This window comes from Sus scrofa, chromosome 7, assembly GCF_054392235.1.
Source record: "Sus scrofa isolate SSC_HxYL_T2T_F1_AM1 chromosome 7, Sscrofa_HxYL_maternal_Yorkshire_Landrace_v2.0, whole genome shotgun sequence".
Taxonomy (NCBI): Eukaryota; Metazoa; Chordata; class Mammalia; order Artiodactyla; family Suidae; genus Sus; species Sus scrofa.
Window position 1 is genome coordinate 72,718,780 of NC_139389.1, and position 25,275 is coordinate 72,744,054.

A 25,275-nucleotide genomic window follows, 5' to 3' on the forward strand; every position below is an offset into this window, starting at 1 on the left:
GGAGCGATTATGGAGTTCCTGTTGTGGCTTAGTAGGTTAAGAACCCAGGAGTTCCCGTCGTGGCGCAGTGGTTAACGAATCCGACTAGGAACAATGAGGTTGTGGGTACGGTCCCTGCCCTTGCTCAGTGGGTTAAAGGATCTGGCGTTGCCGTGAGCTGTGGTGTAGGTTGCAGACGCGGCTCGGATCCCCCGTTGCTGTGGCTCTGGCATAGGCTGGTGGCTACAGCTCCGATTGGACCCCTAGCCTGGGAACCTCCATATGCCGTAGGCGCGGCCCAAGAAATGGCAAAAAGACAAAAACAAAACAAAACAAACAAACAAAAAAACCCATCATAGTGTCTGTGAGGATTCAGGTTCAATCCCTTGCCTTGAGTATGATTAAGGATCCGGCATTGCTGCAAGCTGCAGTGTAGGTGGCAGATAAGGCTCAGATCCTGTGTTGCTGTGGTGTAGGCCAGCAGCTGCAGCTGGAGTTAGACCCCTAGCCTTGGAACTTCCACATACCATAGGTGTGGCCCTAAAAAGAAAAGGAAAAGAAAAGATAAAAAAAGGAGGGATTACCAAGGGGCAAGAGGAAAATTTGGGGGGTGATGAATATGTTCACTATTTTGATTGTGCTTATGTTTTCATGGGTGCGTGCAAATGTCCAAATCACCAAATTGTACACTTTGAAAATGTGTGGATTATCATTTATCAATTACATCTCAATAAAGCTGTTTAAAATTTGTTTTAATCTTATTTAAAAAAAATTATCCATAAGCGTTCCTGCTGTAACACGGTGGGTTAAAAACCTGACTGCAGCGGGTAGCTCAGGTCACTGCTGGAGGCACCAGTTTGATATCCAGCCTTGTAAAATGGGTTAAAGGATATGGTGTTGCCACAGCTGTGGCATAGGTCACAGCTGTGGCTCGTATTCAGTCTGTCCTGGAAACTTCCATAAGCCGCAGGTGTTACCACAAACAAAAATTATCAGTGAATGTTTTTCATGTTTTGGTTGAGAATCCACTAGTGTGATTTTTTTCCCCCTGTTTTCTACTAATTTTTCTACCTAGGTCTTAGCAACTTTCTCTTGGATTTGTGAACTTTCTACATATTAAGAAAATTAAACTTTTAAAGTTCTCCAGGTATCTTTTCCCTATAACTTTTCTGTGACCATAGGCTTTAGTGAGAACTCATTTATTTATGCAAGATAATTTTAACCAAGAGGATGTACTGAAATCCTACAAATCTCTAAACTACAGGATATTGTTAATCATTCCTTTACAAAACAAACAAATATCCTTTAATCAAAATTCATTTTAAGGAAATGAAGGAGTGTTACAACCAAAGCCTTCGGAATTGGCATGCGAAATATATTGCACATCTGCTTTGATGTTTTGGAGCTATGTTCTTAAGTTACTTACTTCTTAAGTGACATAGTAAACAGTGGAGACGGAGGACCTTTTTAAACAAAAACTACTCTGAGCGCTTGGCTAGGAGTCACCATGCTAACAATGGCGCACGCAGGAACTACCTTCCCTGACTTTGCTGGGCTCCTCCTTTGGCTTCTTCCACAGGAAACCAAAGGAGGGTAATACCAAGGGTGATCTCACGCTGGCATGACGTCAAGAACCCTTGACGTCAGAAGGCGGTTGCCACGGGGACCATTCGCCACCGACGGCAAAGTCGTGAAACCCCATCACCACACTCCATCTCCGTATCGGCCCCTGCAGGGTCTAAGCTGCTAAAGAAGCTTTAACCTTAAGGGGGCCTCAGGGAGAGAGGAGTTGTACCGCTGCCGCCGAGAGCCCCACCTCCGCGGCTCCGGGTCCCGGGTCTCGGGCCCGACCTGTGGAGGCGAGCGGCGGCCGCAGGAAGCGGGCGGAGGCGGCGGGCGACCAGCCCGGTTCTCCGTCGCTCCGTGCGGGGCTGGGAGAGGGGATCCGCCATATTGGAGCCGGAGCCGAAGGTACCTTGCAGCCGCCGCGCGAGGCGGGCGGAGGTGGCGGCCCTGGCCTGGATCTGGGAGGAGTCGGCTGCTCCGAGGCCCGCAAGGCTGGGGAGTGAATGAACGGCTCACGCTAGTCTCCTCCCCGCCCACTCTCTCCACTTTCCGCCGCCGGGACCCAGCCGCGAGGGGGCCGGAGTCGGCCGTGGCAGCGGCGGCGGCAGGATGTTCTCTAAGAAGCCGCACGGGGACGTGAAGAAGTCTACCCAGAAGGTGCTGGACACCAAGAAGGACGCCCTGACCCGTCTCAAGCACCTGCGCATCGTCATTGGTGAGGGGCGAGGGTTGGCGACGCCCGGAGGCCTGGGTTGCCCGGCCTTCTCTCTCCTGGGAACCCCTTGGGGATTCTCCCTCCAGCCCTGGCGCGATGCGGGAGTGGAGGGCGAGGCGTAGCCTCTGCAGAGACGTAGGAGGGCGGATAATTTGGGCAAGGGAACACTTGGCAGTTGGCAAACACTAATCGCACTAAGACAGCTTTATCTCGTTTTGGGTTAATACCTCGAACTGTTTTTAAGAAACACTTATTACTCAAACCTTAGGTCATTTTGGACTTTCGGGAGACTTGGGGTTGCGGATAATGGTGTTGATAGGGTATGTTTGTCACATGACTACTGCCATCCCCACCCAAGTGAAAAAAAAAAAATCTCTTAGACAATATAAACCTTAATCTTTCAAGTTTATTGGCCAAGGAGGGCCAGGAGGAAGCAGTTATACCTCTTTGGGAAGTGGGTGGTTCCCAAAAAGCTTGTGGGAAAGAACCCCGCCCTTGTTAGTGCACCTTGTTGGTAATTACGGCCATTTAGAGTCAGAACTATTATTAATCGTAGAAAACAAGGTAGTTTATATCGTCCTTTGCTTTACGAGAATTATATAAAATTTTCTTTTTAATTACAGTTTTCTTACTGTTTTGTTGCTTTCTGTTTTGCTGGCCGACCAAACTGCTCTTGAGTTGTGGATATAGTGTTAAACGAATTTTTGGGGTACTTGGTCATTTCGTGGGCTGATAAGGGCTGTAATAATACTTATGGAATATCTGGTCCAGTACTTGGATCTTTGTACATGAAACTTGAGGTGAAAAGGGAAGTTAGTTTGCCTGTGTTGATACAGAGAGTTAATAGCAGAACTGAGTTTAGAACCCAGATGCCTGAATCCTAGTTCAAAGTTTATCATCTCAAGCTCTCTTCCTAACGAATGCTTGTTTTGACAGGTGACGTTTATTCAGTGATATAAATTCCATATTCGAGGTGCATGCTTCTCTACTCTATTGTTTACTCATACCCACAGGACACCGCCAGTAACACCTAGCATTTGTATGGTGCAAATTATATTTACAGAATGACTTCACATAAATTATAATTAATTCTCACAATAACTCTAAAGGCAGGGAAATTATTATCCTCCCGTTTTTACAAATAAGAAAGCTGAAGTTTGGAAATATTAGTCATTCAGCTACTAGGAGGCAGAGCCAGAACTGGAGCCCAGATTTCATGTCTCTGGTTTGTTTTTTACTCTTTCTCTGTTTATAGCAGAAAATCTATGTCACAAGTAAATTGTGCTTATTCCTGTGGAATAGTAAGAAAGCAATTAAATCCAGTATAATGATGTAAAAAGATATTTTTTCAAGAAAACATAAATCTAAATATCGAGATTGTGACCTTTTTATTTTTTTTCTGCTTGAGAGTTAAGTCATTGAAAAAAAATTTGACTAGGAGACTGAGACAGACTGTTAATGTGTGGATGTAGGAGATTTACCACAGATAATGGCAGTGTGAAATTGAAGACTTAATGGAACTTGACACTACTTGGGACAAACTGAAGATGGGGTAATGGCAGAGCTGTTAGGTTGAGTTCCAGTAGAGTATTGACATTTCTTAAATTAACTGTTTTAATTATCGAGTGGTTAGAGTGGTTCATATATACATCTTTGGTATAGAAGTTTTTTCCACCTTGGAGACGTGGTCTAAATTATGTATTAGCTATTTTGCAGGGGCTAGCTTCCTCAGTTTGAAAATAAAATTAAAAAAAAGTTCTTTTGCTTTTTAGTAATTTATGGGTTAAAGAAATGGAGTATATATGGTATATAAACATTTAGAATAACCTTCACAGCCTTCAAGTGGAGGACTTTATGCTTTTGACATCCATACCAAGAGATTACTGCACTTAAGCAGCTTTAGAACAGAAGTTTTCAGCTAGGGACAATTTTGCTCCCCTGGGGACAATGAGATTATCTGGAGACACTTTTGGTTGTAACAGAACAAATGGGGGAGGTGCTACTGGCATATAGTGGGTAGCAAGTACACTACCAAACATCTTAAAATGCATAGGATAATCCCTCACAACAGTATTCTAGCCCCAGTTGACAATAGTGCTGAGGTAAACCTTGTCAAAATATTGGGGAAAAAAAAAAAAGATGGACCTATACTTGGTTCTAATATATTAATTGAGTAAAATATTCTGTATCTTTAAATGGTTGTTTTGTTTGAAATTAATATAATTCCTAAGAAAATGAATGGGAGAGAGTAGAATGACAATGAAAGATGTCTTGAGAGGTCACCCATTTTACTAGTGGGAGAGCCACTTCAAATCCTTTTTGCAAGTTAAGTGCAGGTTTTACAAAAAGTAACAGTATGAGGAAAGTAATTTGCAACATAATGAGGCATTGCCAGTTAAGAAAAGTTTTAATTTTTGCTTGGTCCCAGCTAAACTACATTTTTAACCTTTGAACTGCCATTCACTCAGAATATTTATTGGAGATTTCAGTGCATCCAGATATGTGAGAACTAATTTAAACATCTGCTGTAAACCTTTGTCCTGGCATGTCTTCCCACTGAAGAACGATTTTAGCTGAATTTACATAACTTGACTCTTGAAGGATTTAGATTTAAGTGTGCTGTCTTTATTGGTTTTGATGTATGTTTGATTTATAGGAACTGGAAGTTAGAATTACTAAAAAATGGAAATAAAGTCTTGTTTAAATCCTAAAGTGGCGACCTCTGCCACAGCGGCAGCAACACTCGGTCCTTAACCCACTGGGGCAGGCCTGGTGTCAAACTGGTGCCTTCAGAGACAAGCCAGATCTTTAACTTACTGTGCTACAGTGGGAACTCCACCATCATTTGGTTTTTGATTGAAGGGCTTCCTATAATATTTCTGTAGTAATAATCTGCTGATCATAGATTGGTTGTACTTTTGTTTGCGTGAAAAAGTCTTAATTTTTCCTTCTTTTTTGAAAGATGTTTTGGTATTATTAGAATTCTAGGTTGGTGGCGTTTTTCTTTTGTCCATTAAAGAATTTACTCCACTGTCTTTGCTTGCATTGTTTCTGGTTAAGTCTGCTATCATTCTAATCTTACTCTGTATGTATCTCCTTTTTTTCTTCATCTTCTGACTGCTTTTAACGTTTTTCTCTTCATGACTAGTTTTGAGTAATTTGATCAAGATGTCCCATGAAATAGTTTTCTTTTTTTTTTTTTTTTTGTCTTTTTGCCTTTTCTAGCGATGCTCCTGTGGCATATGGAGGTTCCCAGGCTAGGGGTCTAATTGGAGCTGTAGCTGCTGGTCTACACCAGAGCCACAGCAACTCGGGATCCAAGCCGCATCTGCAACCTACACCACAGCTCACGCCAACGCCAGATCCTTAACCCACTGAGCAAGGGCAGGGATCGAACCCACAACCTCATGGTTCCTATTCAGATTCATTAACCACTGCACCACTACGGGGACTCCGAAATAGTTTTCTTAATATTTCTTGTGATGAGGGTCATTGACATTCTTATATTTGTGGGTTTATAAAGATTTTGTGAGGGAGTTCCCGTTGTGGCTCAGTGATTAACGAACCCTGCTAGTAACCATGAGGTTGCGGGTTCAATCCCTGGCCTTGCTCAGTGGGTTAAGGATCCGGTGTTGCTGTGAGCTGTGGTGTAGGTCGCAGATGAGGCTCACATCCCGAGTGGCTGTGGCTGGTGTAGACCAGAGGCTACAGCTCCGATTGGACCCCTAGCCTGGGAACCTCCATGTGCGCCCTAAAAAGACAAAAAAAAAAAAAGATTTTGTGAAGTTTGTGAAGTTTTTCACTGTTTTTCCCTAAACTTATTTCTCCCCTCCCTTCTTTTTTGAATTCCCTTTGATGGCATGTTAATAAGTAATAATATTAGATTAATATATTATGAAGTATTTTAGGATATTGTAAGTTCTCATAGCTTTTTGAAAAGAACTGATATCAATTCTTTTCATTTTTTAAAGATTCTTTTTCTATATTCCAGCTTTTAGGAACATGCACTGTTCCCTATATTATGTGAGCATCTGTATTGTTCTCTCAAATTCTTTCACATAGTTCTTTTTCTTGTCTTGGGAAGTTTCCTTACAAGTATTTATGATTGTACTAAAAGGGAACCCTCTCCAGTCTTCTAGATTCCCACTGTGTGCAGCTCTCTCCTCTTTGGTGCTCTGCTCTGTGGATTCTAGTTATCTTGTTTTCCTTGGACAGTCAGCTCATTTTCTCAACTCCTGGATTACATTGACTGCCTGGATTCCCTTTCCTCTTACCATAGCCTGGAAACTCTTAAGTTAGTAAATTGGAGCAGTCGAAGGTGTATACCACATTTATTTGCCATCTGTCAGGAATTACTTTCCTTATCTGACGTCTGTCCTTGCTTGAAACAAAAGAAAACACCCCCCCCCAAACAGCCATTTTCAAGATGTTGAACATCAGATGCCAATAATAAGACATTCTTTTAAATGAATGAGACTGAAAATTGGCTTAATACAAAGCAACTTGGCCCCATTTTTACTTTTAATATTTAATGAAATTTATGATCAGTTGATTATTGGTTCTATCTGTGAAAAGTAGCTGTTTGCCAATCAGAATATATTAATGTTTTCAAAAAGAAAATCAGATTAAAGTACCTTAAATCAGAAAAATAAACTAGTGCTCACTAGGTATAAAAGGTAATGTACAAAGACAGAAACAGGTACTATATATTCATTAAGTAGATAACTTGAAAATGGTATAGATTAACTTGGGACAGATATGCCTGGAAATCTGAAAATGTGTAGGAGTCATTGTGAACTGCCTGTAAAATAATCTAACTTAATATGAAAATATATATTTTGTCTTTTTGCTATTTCTTTGGGCCACTCCTGCGGCATATGGAGGTTCCCAGGCTAGGGGTCGAATCGGAGCTGTAGCCCCTGGCCTACGCCAGAGCCACAGCAACGTGGGATCCGAGCCGCGTCTGCAACCTACACCACAGCTCACAGCAATGCCGGATCGTTAACCCACTGAGCAAGGGCAGGGACTGAACCCGCAACCTCATGGTTCCTAGTCGGATTCGTTAATCACTGCGCCACGACGGGAACTCCCTGAAAATATATTTTTAAGGATTTGATAGGCAAATCCAAAATTAGTAAGGAACGTTACCAAGTAATCCTACATAAGTGGCATTAGACACTATTGTATTCTTTAATTTGTATAAACTCTTTGTATTTATTTTTTAAAGTATAGTTTATTTACAGTGTTGTGCCAATTTCTGCTGTACAGCAAAGTGACCCAGTTATATGTATATGTACATTCCCTATTTTATATTATCTTCTATCATGGTCTATCCTAAGAGACTGGATATAGTTCCCTGTGCTATACAGTAGGACCTCCTTGCTATCCATTCTAAATGTAGTAGTTTGCATCTACTAACCCTAAACTCACAGTCCATCCTACTCCCTTCCTCTGCCCCCTTGGCAATCACAAATCTGTTCTCCATGTTTCTGAGTCTATTTCTGTTTTGTAGATATGTTCATTTGTGTCGTATATTAGATTCCAGATATAAGTGATATCATATGGTATTTGTCTTTCTCTTTCAGCTTACTTCACTTGGTATGAGAATCTCTAGTTCCATCCATGTTGCTGCAAATGGCATTATTGGTGTTCTTTTTTTATGGCTGAATAGTATTTCATTGTGTATATGTACCACATCTTCTTAATCCATTCATCTGTCAGTAGACTTTTAGGTTGTTTCCATATCTTGGCTATTGTGCTAGGTGCTGCAGTGAACATAGGGGTGCATATATCGTTTTAAATGAAAGTTTTGTCTGGATAGATACCCTGGATTGGTATTGCTGGCTCATATGGTAGTTCTATACTGAGTTTTCTGAGGAACCTCCATACTGTTTTCTATAGTGGTTGTACCAGTTTACATTCCCACCAACAGTGTAGGAAGGTTCCCTTTTCTCCATATCCCCTCCAGCATTTGTTATTAGTAGATTTATTAGTGATAGCCATTCTGATGGTGTGAGGTGGTACTTCATTGTAGTTTTGATTTGCGTTTCTCCAGTAATTAGTGATGAGCAGTTTTTTCATGTGTCTACTGGCCATCCATATGTCTTCTTTGGAGAAATGTCTATTTAGGTCTTATGCCCATTTTTTGATTGGGTTGTTTGTTTCATTGTTGTTGAATTCTGTGAATTGTTGGTATATTTTGGAGATGAAGCCCTTGTCAGGTACATAGTTTGCAACTATTTTCTCCCATTCCCTAGGTTGTCTTTCTGTTTTTTTAATGGTTTCCTTTGCTGTGTAATTGCTTTAAGTTTGATTAGGTCCCATTTATTTTTATTTTTATTTCTGTTGCCTTGGGAAAATGACTGAATAAAACATTTGTGTAGTTTTTGTAAGAGAATGTTTTGCCTGTGTTCTCTTTTAGGAATTTTATAGTTTTACTCTTAATATTTAAGTCTCTAAGCCATTTTGAGTTTATTATGTGCATGGTGTGAGGGTGTGTTCTGTTTTCATTGAATTGCATGCAGCTGTCTAGTTTTCTCAGCACCACTTGCTGAAGAGACTGTCTTTTCCCCATTTTATATTCTTTCCTTGTTTGTCAAAGATTAATTGACCATAAGAGTCTGGATTTATTTCTGGGCTCTATTCTGATCCATTGATCCATATGACTGTTTTTGTCCCAATACCACACTATCTGGATTACTGTAGCTTTGTAATATAGTCTGAAGTCTGGGAGAATTATGCCTCCTGTTTTGTTTTTTTTTCGCTCAGGATTGCTTTGGCAATTCTGGGTCTTTTATGGTTCTATGTAACTTTTTTTTTTAGGGCTACACCATGGCATATGGAAGTTTGTGGGCTAGGAGTCAAATCGGAGCTGTAACTGCCAGCCTTACACCACAGCCACAGCAACACAGGATCCTTAACCCACTGAGTGAGGCCAGGGATTGAACAGGCATCCTCATGGACACCAGTCAGATATATTACCGCTGAGCTACGATGGCAACTCCCATAGAAATTTTTGAATTATTTTAGTTCTGTGAAAAATGTCATGGGTAATTTGAGGAATCTCATTACATCTGTAGATTGTTTTGGGTAGTATGGCCATTTTAACAGTATTAATTCTTCCAATCCAGGAGCATGGAATATCTTTCCATTTCTTAGAATTCTCTTTAATTTCCTTTATTAAAGTTTTATAATTCTCAGCATATAAGTCTTTCACCTCCTTGGTCAGGCTTATTCCTAGGTATTAAATTTTTTTGGTGCAATTTTAAAAGTTACTGTTTTTTTATATTCCTTTTCTAATATTTTATTGTTAGTATACAGAAATGTAATTGATTTTTGAATTTTCATCTTGTATCTTGTTTCTTTGCTGAATTTGTCAGTTTGAGTAGATTTTGTTTGGAGTCCTTAGGATTTTTTATGTATAGTATCATGTCATCTGCATATAGTCAAAATTTTACCTCTTCTCTTCCCATTTGGATACCTTTTGTTTCTTTATTTTTTGTCTGATTGCTGTGGCTAGGACTTGCAGTACTCTGTTGAATAAAAGTGGTAAGGGTGGGGATCCTTATTTTGTTCCAGATTTTAGTGGGAAGGCTTTCAGCTTTTCTCCATTGAGTATTGGCTATGGGTTTGTCATGTATGGCTTTTATTATGTTAAGGTATAATCCCTCTATATCCACTTGGTAAGAGGTTTTTATTATGAATGGATGTTGAATTTTGTCAAGTGCTTTTTCTGCATCTATTGAGATGATCATGTAGTTTTTGACTTTTGTTAATGTGGTAAATGACATTGATTTGTGTATGTTAAACCATCTTTGTGCACTTGAGATGGATCATGCTTGGTCATGGTGTATTTTTTTTTTTTTTTATGTGTTGGGTTTAGTTGGCCAAAATTTTGTTTTAAAATTTTTGCATCTACATTCATCAAAGATATTGGCCTATAATTTTCTTTTTTGGTAGTATTGTTGTCTGGTTTTGGTATTAGGGTGATGGTGGCTTCATAGAATGTCTTTCAGAGTGTTCCTTCTTCTCTCTTTGGGAAAAATTTATAAAGGATTGGTAAGTTCTCCTTTGTATGTTTGGTAGAATTCGCCTGTGAAGCTCTCTGGTCCTAGACTTTTGTTGTAGGGAGTGTTTTTTTTTTCCCATTACATATTCAATTTCATTTCTAGTGATTGGTCTGTTCACATGATCTATTTCTTCTTGATTCAGTTTTGGTAGGCTATGTTTCCAGAAAGTTGTTCATTTCTTCCAAGTTGTCAAATTTGTTAGCATGTAATTGTTCATAGTATTCTCTTATATCCATTGATATTTCTCTCTCTCTCTCTCTCTTTTTTTTTTGGTCTTTTTACCTTTTCTAGGGCCTCACTAGCAGCATATGGAGGTTCCCAGGCTAGGGGTCCAAATGGAGCTGTAGCCGCCAGCCTACGCCAGAGCCACAGCAACTTGGGATCTGAGCTGCGTCTGCAACCTACACCACAGCTCACGGCAACGCCAGATCCTTAACCCACTGAGCAAGGCCAGGGATTGAACCCGCAACCTCATGGTTCCTAGTTGGATTTATTAACCACTGAGCCATGACGGGAACTCCAAGATTTTTCCTTTTGAGATTAAGAAATTAATTTCTCCTTAAATAAACAAAATTTATCTTGTTTATTTGGTTTTCCTCTCTCTTCTTGGTGAGTCTGGCCAGAGGTTTGTCAATTTTGCTTACCCTTTCAAAGAACCAGCTCTTGGTTTTATTGACTTTTTCTATTGTTTTCTTTTATCTCTATTTTATTGATTTCCTCTCTGATCTTTATGATTTCCTTCTGCTGACTTCAGGCTTTATTTGTTCTTCTTTTTCTAATTCTTTTAAGTGGTAGTTTAGGTTGTTGATGTGAGTTTTTTTTGGTTTTTTGAGGAGGGCCTGTATCACTTTGAACATCCCTCTAAGAACTTCTTTTGCATCATCACGTAGACTTTTGTATGGTTGTGTTTTCATTGTCATTTGTCTCAAGGTATTTTTTAATTTCCTTTTTGATTTCCTCATTTACCCATTGGTTTTTTGGTAGCATGTTGTTTAGTCTCCATGGAGTCAGTTTTTTCTCATTTCTTTTCCTTTGGTTGATTTCTTCTCTTTTTTTGTCTTTTTAAGGCCGTACCCATGGCATATGGAGGTTCCCAGGTTAGGGGTCAAATGGGAACTCTAGCTGCCAGCTATGCCACAGCCACAGCAATGCTAGATCCAAGCCACATCTGTGACCTAAACCATAGCTCATGGCAACACTGGATACTTAACCCTTTGAGTGAGGCTAGGGATTGAACCTGCATCCTCATGGATACATGTAGTCAGAGAACATACTTGTAATTTCTGTACTCTTAAATTTGTGGTCAATCTTAGAGAATGTTCTGTGTGCATTTGAAGAGAATGTATATTCTTGTTTTTGGATGTAATGCCCTGAAAATATCAATTAAGTATGTTCTGTTGTATCATGTAGAATCTCTGTTGCCTTACTGATTTTCTGTCTAGAAGATCTGTCTTTTGATATGAGTGGGATGTTAAAATCTCTTACTGTTATTGTATTCTCATCAATTTCTCCTTTTATGTTTATTAGTATTTGTTATATGTATTCAGGTGCTCCTGTTTCAGGGGCATTTATGTTGATGGGTGTAATATCCACTTCTTTAATTGATCCTTGAGTCGTTAAATAGTACCCTACTTTATCTTTGTTTCTGGCCTTTGTTTTAAAAAGTCTGTTTTGTCTGGTAAATGAGTATTGTGACTCCTGCTTTCCTGTCATTTCCATTTATGTGAAATATCTTTTTCTGTGACATCACTTTCAATTTATATGTATCCTTTGTCCTAAGTTAACTCTCTTGTAGGTAGCATATTGTAGGCTTTTTTTTTTTTTTTTTTTAAATCAGTCTAGCACTCTCTTTTCATTGAAGCATTCGGGCCATTGACCTTTAAGGTAATTATTGATAAATATGTATTTATTGCTATTTTAAGCCTTGTTTTCCAGTTGATTCTGTGTTATCCATTGTTCCTTTCTTTTTCTTTTCTTTTTTTGGTTTGGTGCTTTCCTTTTATTTTACTTGTGTTCTCTTTTTGGTTTTTTTGAATATATTGCTTGGTTTTGCTTTGTGGTTGCCCTGTTTTTCAAGTATGTTTACTGTTTACTATATCTGCTTCCTTGAGACTGATAGTCATATAAGCTCAAGCAGATTCTAAAAAAGAGTTTAGATTTTTCTTCTTTCCTTCACCACAGTTTATGATTTTGATGTCCTTTTTTACATCTTCATTTTATCCTTTTGTTGTTCTTTGTGTTATCATTTTTCACAAAATAGTTTTTGTTTTTGAGCTGTATACTGGCTTATTTAAGTGATTATTTTCCAACTGGGATTTCCTTCATCTTTTATCTTCTCTCAAATTTAGAAGAAACCTTTCAATATTTCTTTTAGAATGGGTTTATTGCTGTATTCTTTTAGTTTGAGAAATTCTTTATTTCTCCTATTTTAAATGATAGTCTTGCTGGGTAGAGTATTCTAGGTTGCAAATTTTTCCCTTTTAAAACTTTGAATGTATCTTGCCACTGTCTTCTAGCCTGTAGCATTTCTGTAGGTATATCAGCTGATAGCCTTATGGAGGTTCCCTTGTAATTACCTCTTTGTTTTTCTCTTGCTGTCTTCAGAATCCTCTCCTTATCTTTAATCTTTGCCATTTTTACCATAATATGCCTTGGTATATAGGTCTCTTTGGGTTCAACTTGTTTGGGGCCCTCTGTGCCTCCTGTATCTGGATATCTGTTTCCTTTTTTAGATTTGGAAAGTTTTCAGCCATAATTTCTTCCAATATATTTTCAATCCCTCCCTCCTTTTTTCTCCACCAGAATCCCTGTTATGCATAGATTGGCCTTCTTTATATCATCCCGTAGAGTTCTTACGTTGCTTTCACTTTCTTTACCCCCTTTTTTTTTAGGAGCTGCACCTGCAGCATTCAGAAGTTCCCAGGCTGGGGGTCGAATTGGAGCTGCAGCTGTTGACCTGTGCCACAGCCACAGCCATGCCAGATTTGAGCCACATCTGAGACCTACACCGCAGCTTGTGGCAGTGCTGGATCCTTAACCCACCGAGCAAGGCCAGGGATCTCAGTATCTCATGGATACTGGTCAGGCTCTTAACCTGCTGAGCCACAATGGGAACTCCTTTTACTTTTTAAATTTGGTTTTCTGTATGCTGTCCTGATTGGGTGATTTCTGTTATTCTATCTTGCCCGTCACTTATTTGTTCCTCTGCATAATTCATTCTGCTGTTCAATGCCTTTAACTGAGCTTTTGCCTCTGCAAATGAATTTTCTAATTTTTCTTGGTTCCTTCTTATGGTTTCTAGTTCCTCTTTAAAGCAACCTGCATTACTGTTGATATTCATTCTTAATTTCTTCAGTATTTTCATTACCTCCTTTTTGAACTCCATGTCTGTTAGATTTCAGAGGTCTGTTTCATTGTTTGCTCCTTCAGTAGAAATCTCCTATTAACTGGAAATGGTTCTAGTGCTTCTTTATTTTGCTTACATTTTTCTTATTCTGTGAGCTCAGGGAAAACAGTTATCTATTGTAGTCTTGGAGGGCTATTTGTATTTGGTAGTGTCCCTTGGTAGCTTTTGAGTGTTTACTATCTTTTTGGTGTGAAGGCTGCTTTTGGTTTGTATGCTTGCTGTCTTGTTTCCTCAGTGTTTGCAGTCCATTTTCTGTGATGTTGGGGGGTGAAGGTGTTTAGCCTGTGGTTGCTTCCAGGAAGATGGGGGCAATGGGCATCGCAGCATCTTTGTGCTGGGCTCTTGACAGTGGCGAGGTCTCATGGGCAGTTCGGGGCAACAGGATGCTCCTGGTTGCAGGGCTCTTGGCAGTGGCACTGACCCTCGGAGGCTGTCCCAAGAATCTTTGGCAGTGGCAACAGTGGGGCATGTGTGTTCCCAGGGAGGTGAGGACAGTGGGTGGCGCTCGGACACAGGGCTCTCCTTGGGAGTAACCCCTAGGGCCAAAGGTGATGAGTATTCACAGAACCCTTAATAGTGGTAGGCTGTGCCCACTACTAGAGTTCGAGATGGCTGCAACAGTTTGCACCTTTCCTCGTCGCCTGTGCAAGAGGTCCCGCCCTGCTGCCTGATAGCTTCCATGTGTGTAGAGAAAGAAGTTCCTGTGGCCATCCCACCCCTCCTCTTCTTGCTCTCCCCAAAAACGGTGCCTTGCTTCTCCTGCAGGCCCAGACCTTCTCCCCTGCTTCCTTGGCTGCAGGGCACTGCTCCCTGGGCCCCTCAGGCTGCGTCCACACAGCCATCCCTAATCCTCTCCCAAGAACTGACCTTCCTATCCAAATCTCATCACTCAGCCCTTGCTGGAGTGTCTCAGGCTGTAGTGCACTGGGTGGTGGAATCAATTGTCTTGTGGCTCTTTCTCTGCTTTGGTCTTCCCAGACTGGCTGCTGAGCTTTTTTCTGAGACTTTGATGCTCCCTTTCTGTTCTGGCTGATCTCCTCATCATTTAGGTGGCAGTGAGAATTCCTTTCCTTTTTCACCACTGCCTCTGAGGAGTGATGGTCTCAACCTGATTCCTTTTTATCCCTCCTTTTCTCTCTCTCTCTTTTTTTTTTTCCCAGTTATGTGGAAGGTTTACCTTTTTTTTTTTTTTTGGAAGTCTGAGGTCCTCTGCCACCATTCCGTAGATGTTCTGTGCAAATCGTTCTATGTGTAGGTAGTTTTTTTTTTTTTTTTTAATTGTTTGTGGGAGAAGGTGAGTGCCACGTCCTACTCCTCTGGCATCTTGATCCAGCCTCTAATTTATATTCTTTAATTTGACTCCTGTTTTGAAAAATTAATTTGAGTTCATTGAAATGTTTTATCTTTATGTATTTGTGAAGAAATGATTTTTTGAGTGGATTATTTACCTAAAGAATGTTATTGATTAATTTTCTTAGTAAAACAAGCTGTTCGAAAGTGCTGTAAGCCGTCTTTGTTTTTTTTTGTTTGTTTGTTTTTTGTCTTTTTTAGAGCCGCACTCGTGGCATATGGAGGTCCCAGGCTAGGGGTCTGTCTAATCGGAGCTGTTGCTGCTGGCCTATGCCAGAACCACAGCAACACCAGATCCCAGCTGCGTCTGCGATCTATACCACAGCTCACGGGAACGCTGGATACTTAACTCACTGATCGAGGCCAGGGATCGAACCCACAACCTCATGGTTCCTAGCTGGATTTGTTTCCGCTGAGCTACAATGGGAAATCCTGTGAGCCATCTTTGAATTATCATTTCTTTTATTAAGGATATTCCTCCAAAGTATTTTGCATGGTTTATAGGACTGAATAAAATGTGGCTAGAATAATTAGTGATAAAACAAACAATTCACTAGACATTCATTAGGTTCTAGAGATGAGCTGATTATAGCTATAGGGCATTGAATTTGGTTCCTAGATTTCCTGGCAGCTAAAGTGAAAAGAGAAACATGTTGGGTTACACATTTTCAGTGTTGGGTTACATTTTCCTAGAAAAGAAAGCATACTGGGTTGTTTTTTGTTTTGGTTAAAACATTTTTTTTTTCCTGCATTCTAAATTCAATCACAGTTTGTGTGTATATGTTTCTATGTATATATAATTGTCTAATGTTTCTTCTTTTAGAAGGATCATGTGGTAGAAATAGACTTTGGAGAAAATAGAAAAACAGGCAATTAGTATGTTTGTTAGATTTGTTCTTTCTAATAACAAATGTCTACACAATCTAAATTTTTTTTTTTCTTTTTGTCTAAGTGGTATCATCATCCTCAGGTTACTAAGATATGAAACTTTCATTTTTGACAGTGTGTTTTATCTTTGTCACATTGCTTTTAACTTCTTGTTACCTCTCTTTGGTACTTTACATTTTAGTAATATTGTACCAGAAATCACATTCTCTGATGTCTGTGCTTTTGCTAATATTTCTCCTATTAAAACCTATTAAGAAGGAATTGGGCAGGGGAAGGAGAAAGAAAGGAAGAAGGAAAGAAGCATCAATAACAAAACATGGAGTTCTGCTGTGGCACAGTGGGTTAAGAATCTGGTATTGTCTCTGTGGCGGCCCAGGTTTGATCTCTGGCCTGGTGCAGTGTGTTAGAAGGATCTGGTGTTGCAGTAGTTACAGCATAAGTTGCAGCTGTGGCTCAGATTCTCTCTAGCCTGGGAACTTCCATATGCCATGGGTGTAGCCCAAAAAACAAAACAAACAAACAAAAACCCAACAGAACAACAATATCATTTATTGGGTTCCAAAATGACAATCTAGAAGGATAACATCTATAGGAAGGAAGTAGACTTTGAACTCTTTAGTTGGAAACATAATATCATTAAGATGTATGCATTCCCCTGAAAATCAAATATCTGGGAATAAACCTGATCAAGGAGGCGAAAGAGTTATATGCTGAGAACTATAAACATTAATCAAGGAAATTAAAGAGGGTGCAAAGAAGTAGAAAGATATTCCATGCTTCTGGACTGGAAAAATTAATTTTGTAAAAATGGCCATACAACTCAAAGCAATCTACAGATTCTGTGCAATCTGTATCAAATTACCCATGACATTTTTCACAGAAGTAGAACAAACAATCCAAAAATTTATATGGAACCACAAAAGACCCAGAATTGCTAAAACAATCCTGAGGAAAAAAAACCAAGCAGAAGGCATAAATCTCCCAGACTTAAGGCACTATTACAAAGCCACAGTAATCAAGACAGTGTGGTACTGGTACCACAACAGACATACAGACCAATGGAACAGAATAGAGAACCCAGAAATAAACCCAGACACCTAAGGCCAATTACTCTTTGACAAAGGAGGCAGGACTATAAAATGGGAAAAAGACAGTCTTTTCAGCAAGTGGTTCTGGGAAAACTGGACAGCTGTATGTGAATCAGTGAACCTGGAACACACCCTCACACCATGCACAAAAATAAACTCAAAATGGCTTAAAGACTTAAATGTAAGACAAGACACCATCAAACTGCTAGAAGAGAACATAGGCAAAACATTCTCTGATGTCAACCTTACAAAAGTTTTTTCAGGTCAGTCTCCCAAAGCAACAGAAATAAGAGCAAAAATAAACCAATGGAAGCAAATCAAACTGACAAGCACAGCAAAGGAAACCATAAAAAAACCAAGAAGACAACTTACAGAATGTGAGAAAATAGTTTCAAATGATGCAACTGACAAGGGCTTAATCTCTAAAATATACAAACAACCTATACAACTCAATGCAAAAAAGCCAACGACCCAACTGAAAAATGGGCCAAAGACCTGAGTAGACATTTCTCCAAAGAAGATATACAGATGACCAACAAGCTCATGAAAAAATGCTCAGCATCCCTGATTATTAGAGAAATGCAAATCAAAAATACCATGAGGTACTACCTCACACCAGTCAAAATGGTCATCATTAATAAGTCCACAAATAACAAATGCTGGAGAGGGTGTGAAGGAAAGGAGAAACCTTCTGCACTATTGGTGGGAATGTAAATTGGTACCACCACTATGGAAAACAATATGGAGGTACCTTAGAAAACTATACATAGAGCTACCATATGACCCAGCAATCCCACTCTTGGGCATATATCTGGACTAAACTTTTCCTTGAAAAAGACACATGCACCCGCATGTTCATTGCAGCACTATTCACAATAGCCAAGACATGGAAACAACCTAAATGTCCATCGACAGATGATTGGATTAAGAAGAAGTGGTATATATAAACAATGGAATACTACTCAGCCATAAAAAAGAACACAATAATGCCATTAACAGCAACATGGATGGAACTAGAGACTCTCATACTAAGTGAAGTAAGTCAGAAAGAGAAAGACGGAGTTCCCATTGTGGTGCAGTGGTTAATGAATCCGACTAGGAACCATGAGGTTGCGGGTTCAGTCCCTGCCCTTGCTCAGTGGGTTAACGATCCAGCGTTGCCGTGAGCTGTGGTATAGGTTGCAGATGTGGCTCGGATCCCGCGTTGCTGTGGCTCTGGTGTAGGCCGGTGGCTACAGCTCCGATTAGACCCCTAGCCTGGGAACCTCCATATGCCTCGGAAGCGGCCCAATAAATAACAAATAGACAAAAAAAAAAAAAAAAAAAAAAAAAAGAGAAAGACAAATACTATATGATATCACTTATATCTGGAATCTAATATATGGCACAAGTGAACCTTTCCACAGAAAAGAAAATCATGGACCTGGAGAACAGACTTGTGGTTGCCAAGCAAGAGGGGGAGGGAGGGACTGGGAATTTTGGGTTAATAGATGCAGACTATTGCCTTTGGAATGGATAAGCAATGGGATCCTGCTTGTATAGCACTGGGAACTATGTCTGGTCACTTGTGATGGAGCATGATAATGTGAGAAAAAAGAATGTACATGTATGTGTGACTGGGTCATCTTGCTGTGCAGTAGAAAATTGACAACACTGTAAATCAGCTATAGTGGAAAAAATAATATTAAAAAATATGTGTTCATTAATTCATTTTTAGAAAATACCACTACTCATTAGTTATGGACCAACATGAGTTGTGTATACTGTATGTAAGAGCAACAGTACACCATGAATATGAGCGGTAATAAGAGTTCTAGGATGCCCACTGGTACAACAAAAGAGTAAATTAAATGCTAATAAGAAGGTTCCTGACAATATGTTATGTGAGATGGCAACTGTATTAAAGAAAAACCAGGGAGGGAAATCATGCTTTTACCTGAGAGCCTCTACTCTTCTTTAAGTCTCAGGAGAAGATCTGTACAGCTTTGCTAAAGCCTTCTTATTATCTGGTAGGCATAAGAGCTTTTCCAGATAATATACAGCGCAATTATTTATTTGTATGCCTGTATCTTATAACCTCCTGAGAGTAGAAGCATGTCTTTTCAGTTTCATATTCCTAGACTCATCATAGTGCCTGGAATATAATAGGTGCTTAATAAATATTATGTAATTCATGAATGAATTTATTAGGTATGAAAAGAGCAACGTTGCTCTTCTCTGAGTAACTTCCTTCTTCTTTTTAATTAAGAATGGTACAAAAAAAACATTTCAAGTTAGTGTTCTGATCAGAAAGAATCTTTGGGGGAGTTCTCTTTGTCGCTCAGTGGAAACAAACCTGACTAGTATCCATGAGGATGCAGGTTTGATCCCTGGCCTCGCTCAGTGGGTTGAGAGGATCTGGCATTGCCATGGGCTGTGGTGTAGGTTGCAGATGTGGCTCAGATCCTGCGTTGCTGTGGCTGTGGTGTAGACCGGCAGCTGTAGCTCTGATTCGACCCCTAGCCTGGGAACCTCCATATGCCATACCTGCAGTCAAAAGAAAGACATAGAAAGGAAGGAAGTGGGGGGAGAAAGGAAAGAAGGAAGAATGAACGAATCCTTGGGTTGTTTTAAGTATCCGTGCAAAAAAACTGTTCCAGAATCTAAAATCTGTCCTATGTGAAATAGAAAAACAATTAAAAAAAATAGGATGTTAAGTGAATAATGCGGCATAATGGCAGAGTTTATCAGATTAATCTTCCCCATTATTGAAAGAAGTCTTCATGACCCTTATATAACATCTGCTATTTTAAGAAACTAAAGTCCTTTGAGCATGTCATCATTTTTTTCCTCTTTTTTTTAGGGCCGCACTCATGGCAAATGGACATTCCTGGGCTAGGAGTCGAATTGGAGTTGCTGCTGCTGGCTTACACAACAGTCACAGCAATGCCGGATTCCTTAACCCACTGAGGGGGGCCAGGGATCAAACTCATGTCCTCATGTAAATAGACACAGAAGAGAAGGCAATGTGAAGATGATACAGAATACCATTTGTTATGGGAGCCACAGGAGACTAATACAGGTCTCATAGTGTTTTGACCTTTTGCTTTTCCGTATGAATTTGAGCACCAGCTTGTTAAAATCTGCGAGTAATATTGTTAGGATTTTGAAATTGTATTACTGTGAATCCCATAAGTTTAATAAATTAAAGGAGATTGACATCTATAGTATATCTGTAGTTGACCCTAGAATAGCATAGGGATTAAGGGCACCAAACCTCCACACAGTTGAAAATCAGTGAGTAATTTATGGTAAGCCCTCCACATCCCCAGTTCTGCTTCTGCAGGTCGTGCACACGGCTCAGATCTGGTGTTGCTGTGGCTGTGGCATAGGCCAGCGGCTACAGCTCAAATTGGACTCCTGGCCTGGGAACCTTCATATGATGCAGGTGTGGCCCTAAAAACACAAAAAATAAATAAATAAAAAGGATGTTAAATTTAAAAGGGATTACTTCTGTTTGCTGCAGAGTGAGCTCATGTGACCACTTAATTAAATGGTAATTTACATGAAGATTAAGAAGAAAAAATGTTCATTTGGATAAAAACATATATACATCACTACTTTATAATAGAACATGTTCTAAATTATTTTGATTTTTTTTTAGTATGAAATGGAAGGACAAAACAAGCAAATGTATTTTATTTCATTTTTTTTGTCTTTTTGTTGTTGTTGTTGTTGTTGCTATTTCTTGGGCCGCTCCCGCGGCATATGGAGGTTCCCAGGCTAGGGGTTGAATCGGAGCTGTAGCCACCAGCCTACGCCAGAGCCACAGCAACGCAGGATCCGAGCCGCGTCTGCAACCTACACCACAGCTCACGGCAACGCCGGATCGTTAACCCACTGAGCAAGGGCAGGGACCGAACCCGCAACCTCGTGGTTCCTAGTCGGATTCGTTAACCCCTGCGCCACGACGGGAACTCCAAGCAAATGTATTTTAAATATTGGGGTAAGGAAGACCACTTCTTAAAACTTAGACCAAAGTTAGAAATCACCATGAAAATGACTGATAAACTTACCTATATAAAACATTAAAACATTAAAAATTTTTAATAGTAAAAATCATTGACAAAGTTAAACGACAAACAGCAAAAACTAAAAAACATTTGCAGCATGTTTAAAAGAGTTTATTTCCTTAATTTATGGACTATTAAAATTTATGAAATTTGGAGAAGATCGTAAAGGGTGTTGTTAAGACATATGGAAAGAGATTCTCTCATACGTCGCTGGCCAAATGAAAATTAAAGAGCAGGTTGTTAACTGTCAGAATTTTAAATATACATACGTATATGCTTTGAAGTAATCATTTCCATTTCTTAGTATTTTTTCCTAAGGAAGTGAGTGAATAAATGCATAGGATCACTGTAATGTTATTTGGAATAGTGAAGGATTTGAACTAGTCTAAATATTATTTGGGGGTTGATTTTGGAATTCAGGTATACTCCAATAGTTGACTGTTAGGATTGTCGGGAATTGTTCACATTCTAATAATTACTTAACAAGGAGTTCTTGTTGTTGCTCAGTGGCAGTGGACCCGACAAGTATCCATGAGGATGCAGGTTCGATCCCTGGGCTTGCTTTCTGGGTTAAGGATCTGGTGTTGCTGCAAGCTGTGGTGTAGGTCACAGTTGCAGCTCAGATCTTATGTGGTTGTGGCTTTAGTGAAGGCTGGCAGCTGCAGCTCCACTTCAATCCAAGTCCAGGAACTTCCATATACCATGGGTGCAGTGGTAAAAAATAGAAAAAAAATTAACAAATGGGTTGACTTTTTTCACATGAACACAAAATGCATTTCAGATATGGTTCTATCTTGTCACTATATTTGGGAAGTTTTTAAAAATGAACTTTTTTAAAAAATAGAAGCAGTTGTCATATATTGAAAATAAGAGTTAATATTTTTGAACATTTAGGAAGTTCCCATCATGGCTCAGTGGAAATGAATCCGACTAGGAACCATGAGATCGCAGGTTTGATCCCTGGCCTCACTCAGTGGGTTAAGCATCTCAAGTTGCCATGAGCTGTGATGTAGGTTGCAGATGCAGCTTGGATCCTGCGTTGCTGTGGCTGTGGCGTAGGCCGGCAGCTGTAGCTCTCATTAGACCCCTAGCCTGGGAACCTCCATATGCCGCGGGTGCAGCCCTGAAAAGCAAAAAAAAAATTTTTTTTGAACATTAATATGTAGTGGGTGCTGGATCAAGCATTTTAAATGTGTTACCTAACTTAATTCCTTCAACAGATCAATGTGGCAGATAGTAATTGATCCCCAAGGAGACCTGAGTATTAAATGGCTAGTAAGCAGGGGTATATAGTGGGGAAATCAGAATATCTGGGTTCTGATCTCACCTATAGTGTTTACTTAACACTTACAGGATTTTACCCGTCTACAAAATTAAAATAGTAACACTACAGATATTATTGGAAGATTACAGGAAAAAAGGCATTTGAAGCACAGAATTCATAGAATTTAAAACATTTGAATTTTAATTGGAACCTTGAAGGTGATAAATTTGAATCAGGTGTTATGACCTATTTAAAGTCAAGAAGAATTTTGTTTTTATTATTTTTTTAATGAATTTTGTTTTTAAAAGTATTTTACAGAGTTCCCGTCGTGGCGCAGTGGTTAACGAATCCGACTAGGAACCATGAGGTTGCGGGTTCAGTCCCTGCCCTTGCTCAGTGGGTTAACGATCCGGCGTTGCCGTGGTGTAGGTTGCAGACGCGGCTCGGATCCTGCGTTGCTGTGGCTCTGGCGTAGGCCGGTGGCTACAGCTCCGATTCAACCCCTAGCCTGGGAACCTCCATATGCTACGGGAGCGGCCCAAGAAATAGCAACAACAACAACAACAACAAAAGACAAAAGACAAAAAAAAAAAAAAAGTATTTTGCATAATGTGAAAAAACATATGTATGTATAACTGGGTCACTTTGCTGTACAACAGAAATTGACAGAACATTGTAAATCAACTATAATAAAAAAATTGAGGGGGAGTTCCCGTCATGGCACAGTGGTTAACGAATCTGACTAGGAACCATGAGGTTGCGGGTTCAATCCCTGCCCTTGCTCACTGGGTTAAGGATCCGGTGTTGCCGTGAGCTGTGGTGTAGGTCGCAGACGCGGCTCGGATCCCGTGTTGCTGTGGCTCTGGCATAGTCCGGTGGCTACAGCTCTGATTAGACCCCTAGCCTGGGAACCTCCATATGCTGTGGGAGCGGCCCAAGGAAAGGCAAAAAGACAAAAATTGAAAAAAAAAAATAATAAAATGAGGGGGAAAAAAGTATTTTACGGTAAGACTTGGAGTTCCCATTATGGCTCAGTGGGTTAAAGGATCTGACCATGCTATAGGATGCAGGTTCAATCCTTGTCCTAGCTTAGTGGGTTAAGGATCCACCGTTGCTGCAAGGTGTGGCATAGGTTGCAGATGCGGCTCAGATCCAGTATTGTGGTGGCTATGAAGTAGGCCTCAGCTCTGGCTCCAGTTTGACCCCTAGCCTGGGAAATTCTGTATACTGCAGGTGCAGCCATAAAAAAGAAAAGAAAAAAAAATGTAAATTGAGTCCAAACCTCTCTAGATTCTGTGCTTTATTCTCATCCTCTTACCTACTATGAATGGGTAAGTTAGAAAATTATTTAAAAGTCACACTTTGGGAAAATGAATGAATGAATGGAAAAGAAATTCATTGTTGGTATTTTCAAATAAACACAAGGATATCCTTAAGTTGCGTTGTTATTCTTTCCCTCTCCACCCCAAACTAAAGTAGCTTGTAAAATGTGTGTTTGTGTTGCCAAAAATTTTTTGTCATTATCCGAATTAAAAAAAATCAGTAGCTTCTAGGTTCCCAGGTTTTCTTTTCTATCAGTTGTCCTTAGGGCCTTCTAGAGGCAAGTTAGTTACTGAAAGCTGCTTCTTGTAATTGTACCGTTTTTTATAAATTGTCTTTAAGGAAAGTAACTATCCATCTTTCATTTCATTTCTTTAAAAATCTGAAAACGATAGATCTAAGCAGCCATTTGAATAACTATGTATAGTACTTTGCTAGGTTTTGGGGAACTTTAAAGGAATAAAGAAGGTGATGGTATAGTGAGAGGATCATGTCAGATAGGAAACAAGGGGCTTGGAGAAAACTTCGTGAGCCTGGGTCATTTGATCTGTACCTTGAAAGTTGATTAGAACATTAGTGAAGAGAAGTCAAAGAAGAGCATTTTGGGTGAAGGTGATGATAAGAGCGCAGATATGAATGCAGGAATGTTGAAGGCAGTTTTCTTCCAAGCTAGTAAAAAATAAAAACATCAGGCCTTGCCTTAGTAATTATAATTTAATGGTAATGTAAATAAAAAGGAATGAGTGCGTGGGAGATGGTTTATGAGATTTGGTAACCACGTTTAGATGAGGATTATGCCATTTCTCTGACTATATTATCCCACTTTTTTTTTAGGGCCTCACCTGAGTGTGTATGGAGGTTCCCAGGCTAGGGGTCTAATTGGAGGTGTAGCTGCCAGCCTACGCCACAGACACAGCATTGAGGGATCCAAGCCGAGCCTGCAACCTACACCACAGCTCACGGCAACACTGGATCGTTAACCCCCTGAGCAAGGGCAGGGATCGAACCCGAAACCTCATGGTTCCTGGTCAGATTCGTTAACCACTGCTCCACGATGGGAACTCCTGTCTTTCTGAGTATAGCCATCATAGTGGATGCGAAGTGGTGTCACATTTTGATTTTGATTTGCATTTCTCATGGCTAATGAGGTTGATTATCTTTTTCATGTGTTTGTTGACCATTTGTATATTTTCTTTAGATAAATATCTGTTTAAACCCTTTGTTAATTTTTAGTTGGATTATGTTTCTCTTATTGTTGAACTCTTGAGAGTCCTCTTACCAAATATATAATCTGCAAATATTTTCTCCTTTTCTGTAGATTTTTTTTCTTTTTTTTTAATAGTGCCCTTTGAAGCAAAACAATTTTGAATTTTGATGAAGCCCAGTATTTTTTTGTTTTTCTTTTTATAGCTTCATCTGCAGTGTATGGAAGTTTCCAGGCAAGGAATTGAATTTGGGGCTGCAACTGCTAGCCTATACCACAGCCATGGGAATACTGGATCCAAGCCACATCTGCGACCTATGCTGTAACTTTTGGTAACACAGAATCCTTAACCCACTGAGCGAGGCCCGGAATCA

General features: G+C 39.8%; 1 protein-coding gene across 13 annotated transcripts in view; it reads left to right on the forward strand.

The window, feature by feature from the left end:
- The first annotated feature begins 1,663 nt into the window (after positions 1-1,663).
- RALGAPA1 (Ral GTPase activating protein catalytic subunit alpha 1) overlaps positions 1,664-25,275 on the forward strand; it is a 231,376-nt gene continuing 207,764 nt past the window's right edge. For 9 of the 13 annotated variants that reach the window (XR_014808956.1, XM_021099154.2, XM_021099150.2 and 6 more), the window contains exon 1: positions 1,664-2,260. Coding sequence is in view for 11 of the 13 variants with exons in the window: in XM_021099154.2 (XP_020954813.1) it covers positions 2,155-2,260 (106 nt within the window). In the remaining 2 variants the exon portion in view is untranslated. The remainder of the gene's footprint in view (positions 2,261-25,275) is intronic. The other 4 variants (NM_001444482.1, NM_001444483.1, NM_001444485.1 and 1 more) reach the window with 1 other exon arrangement.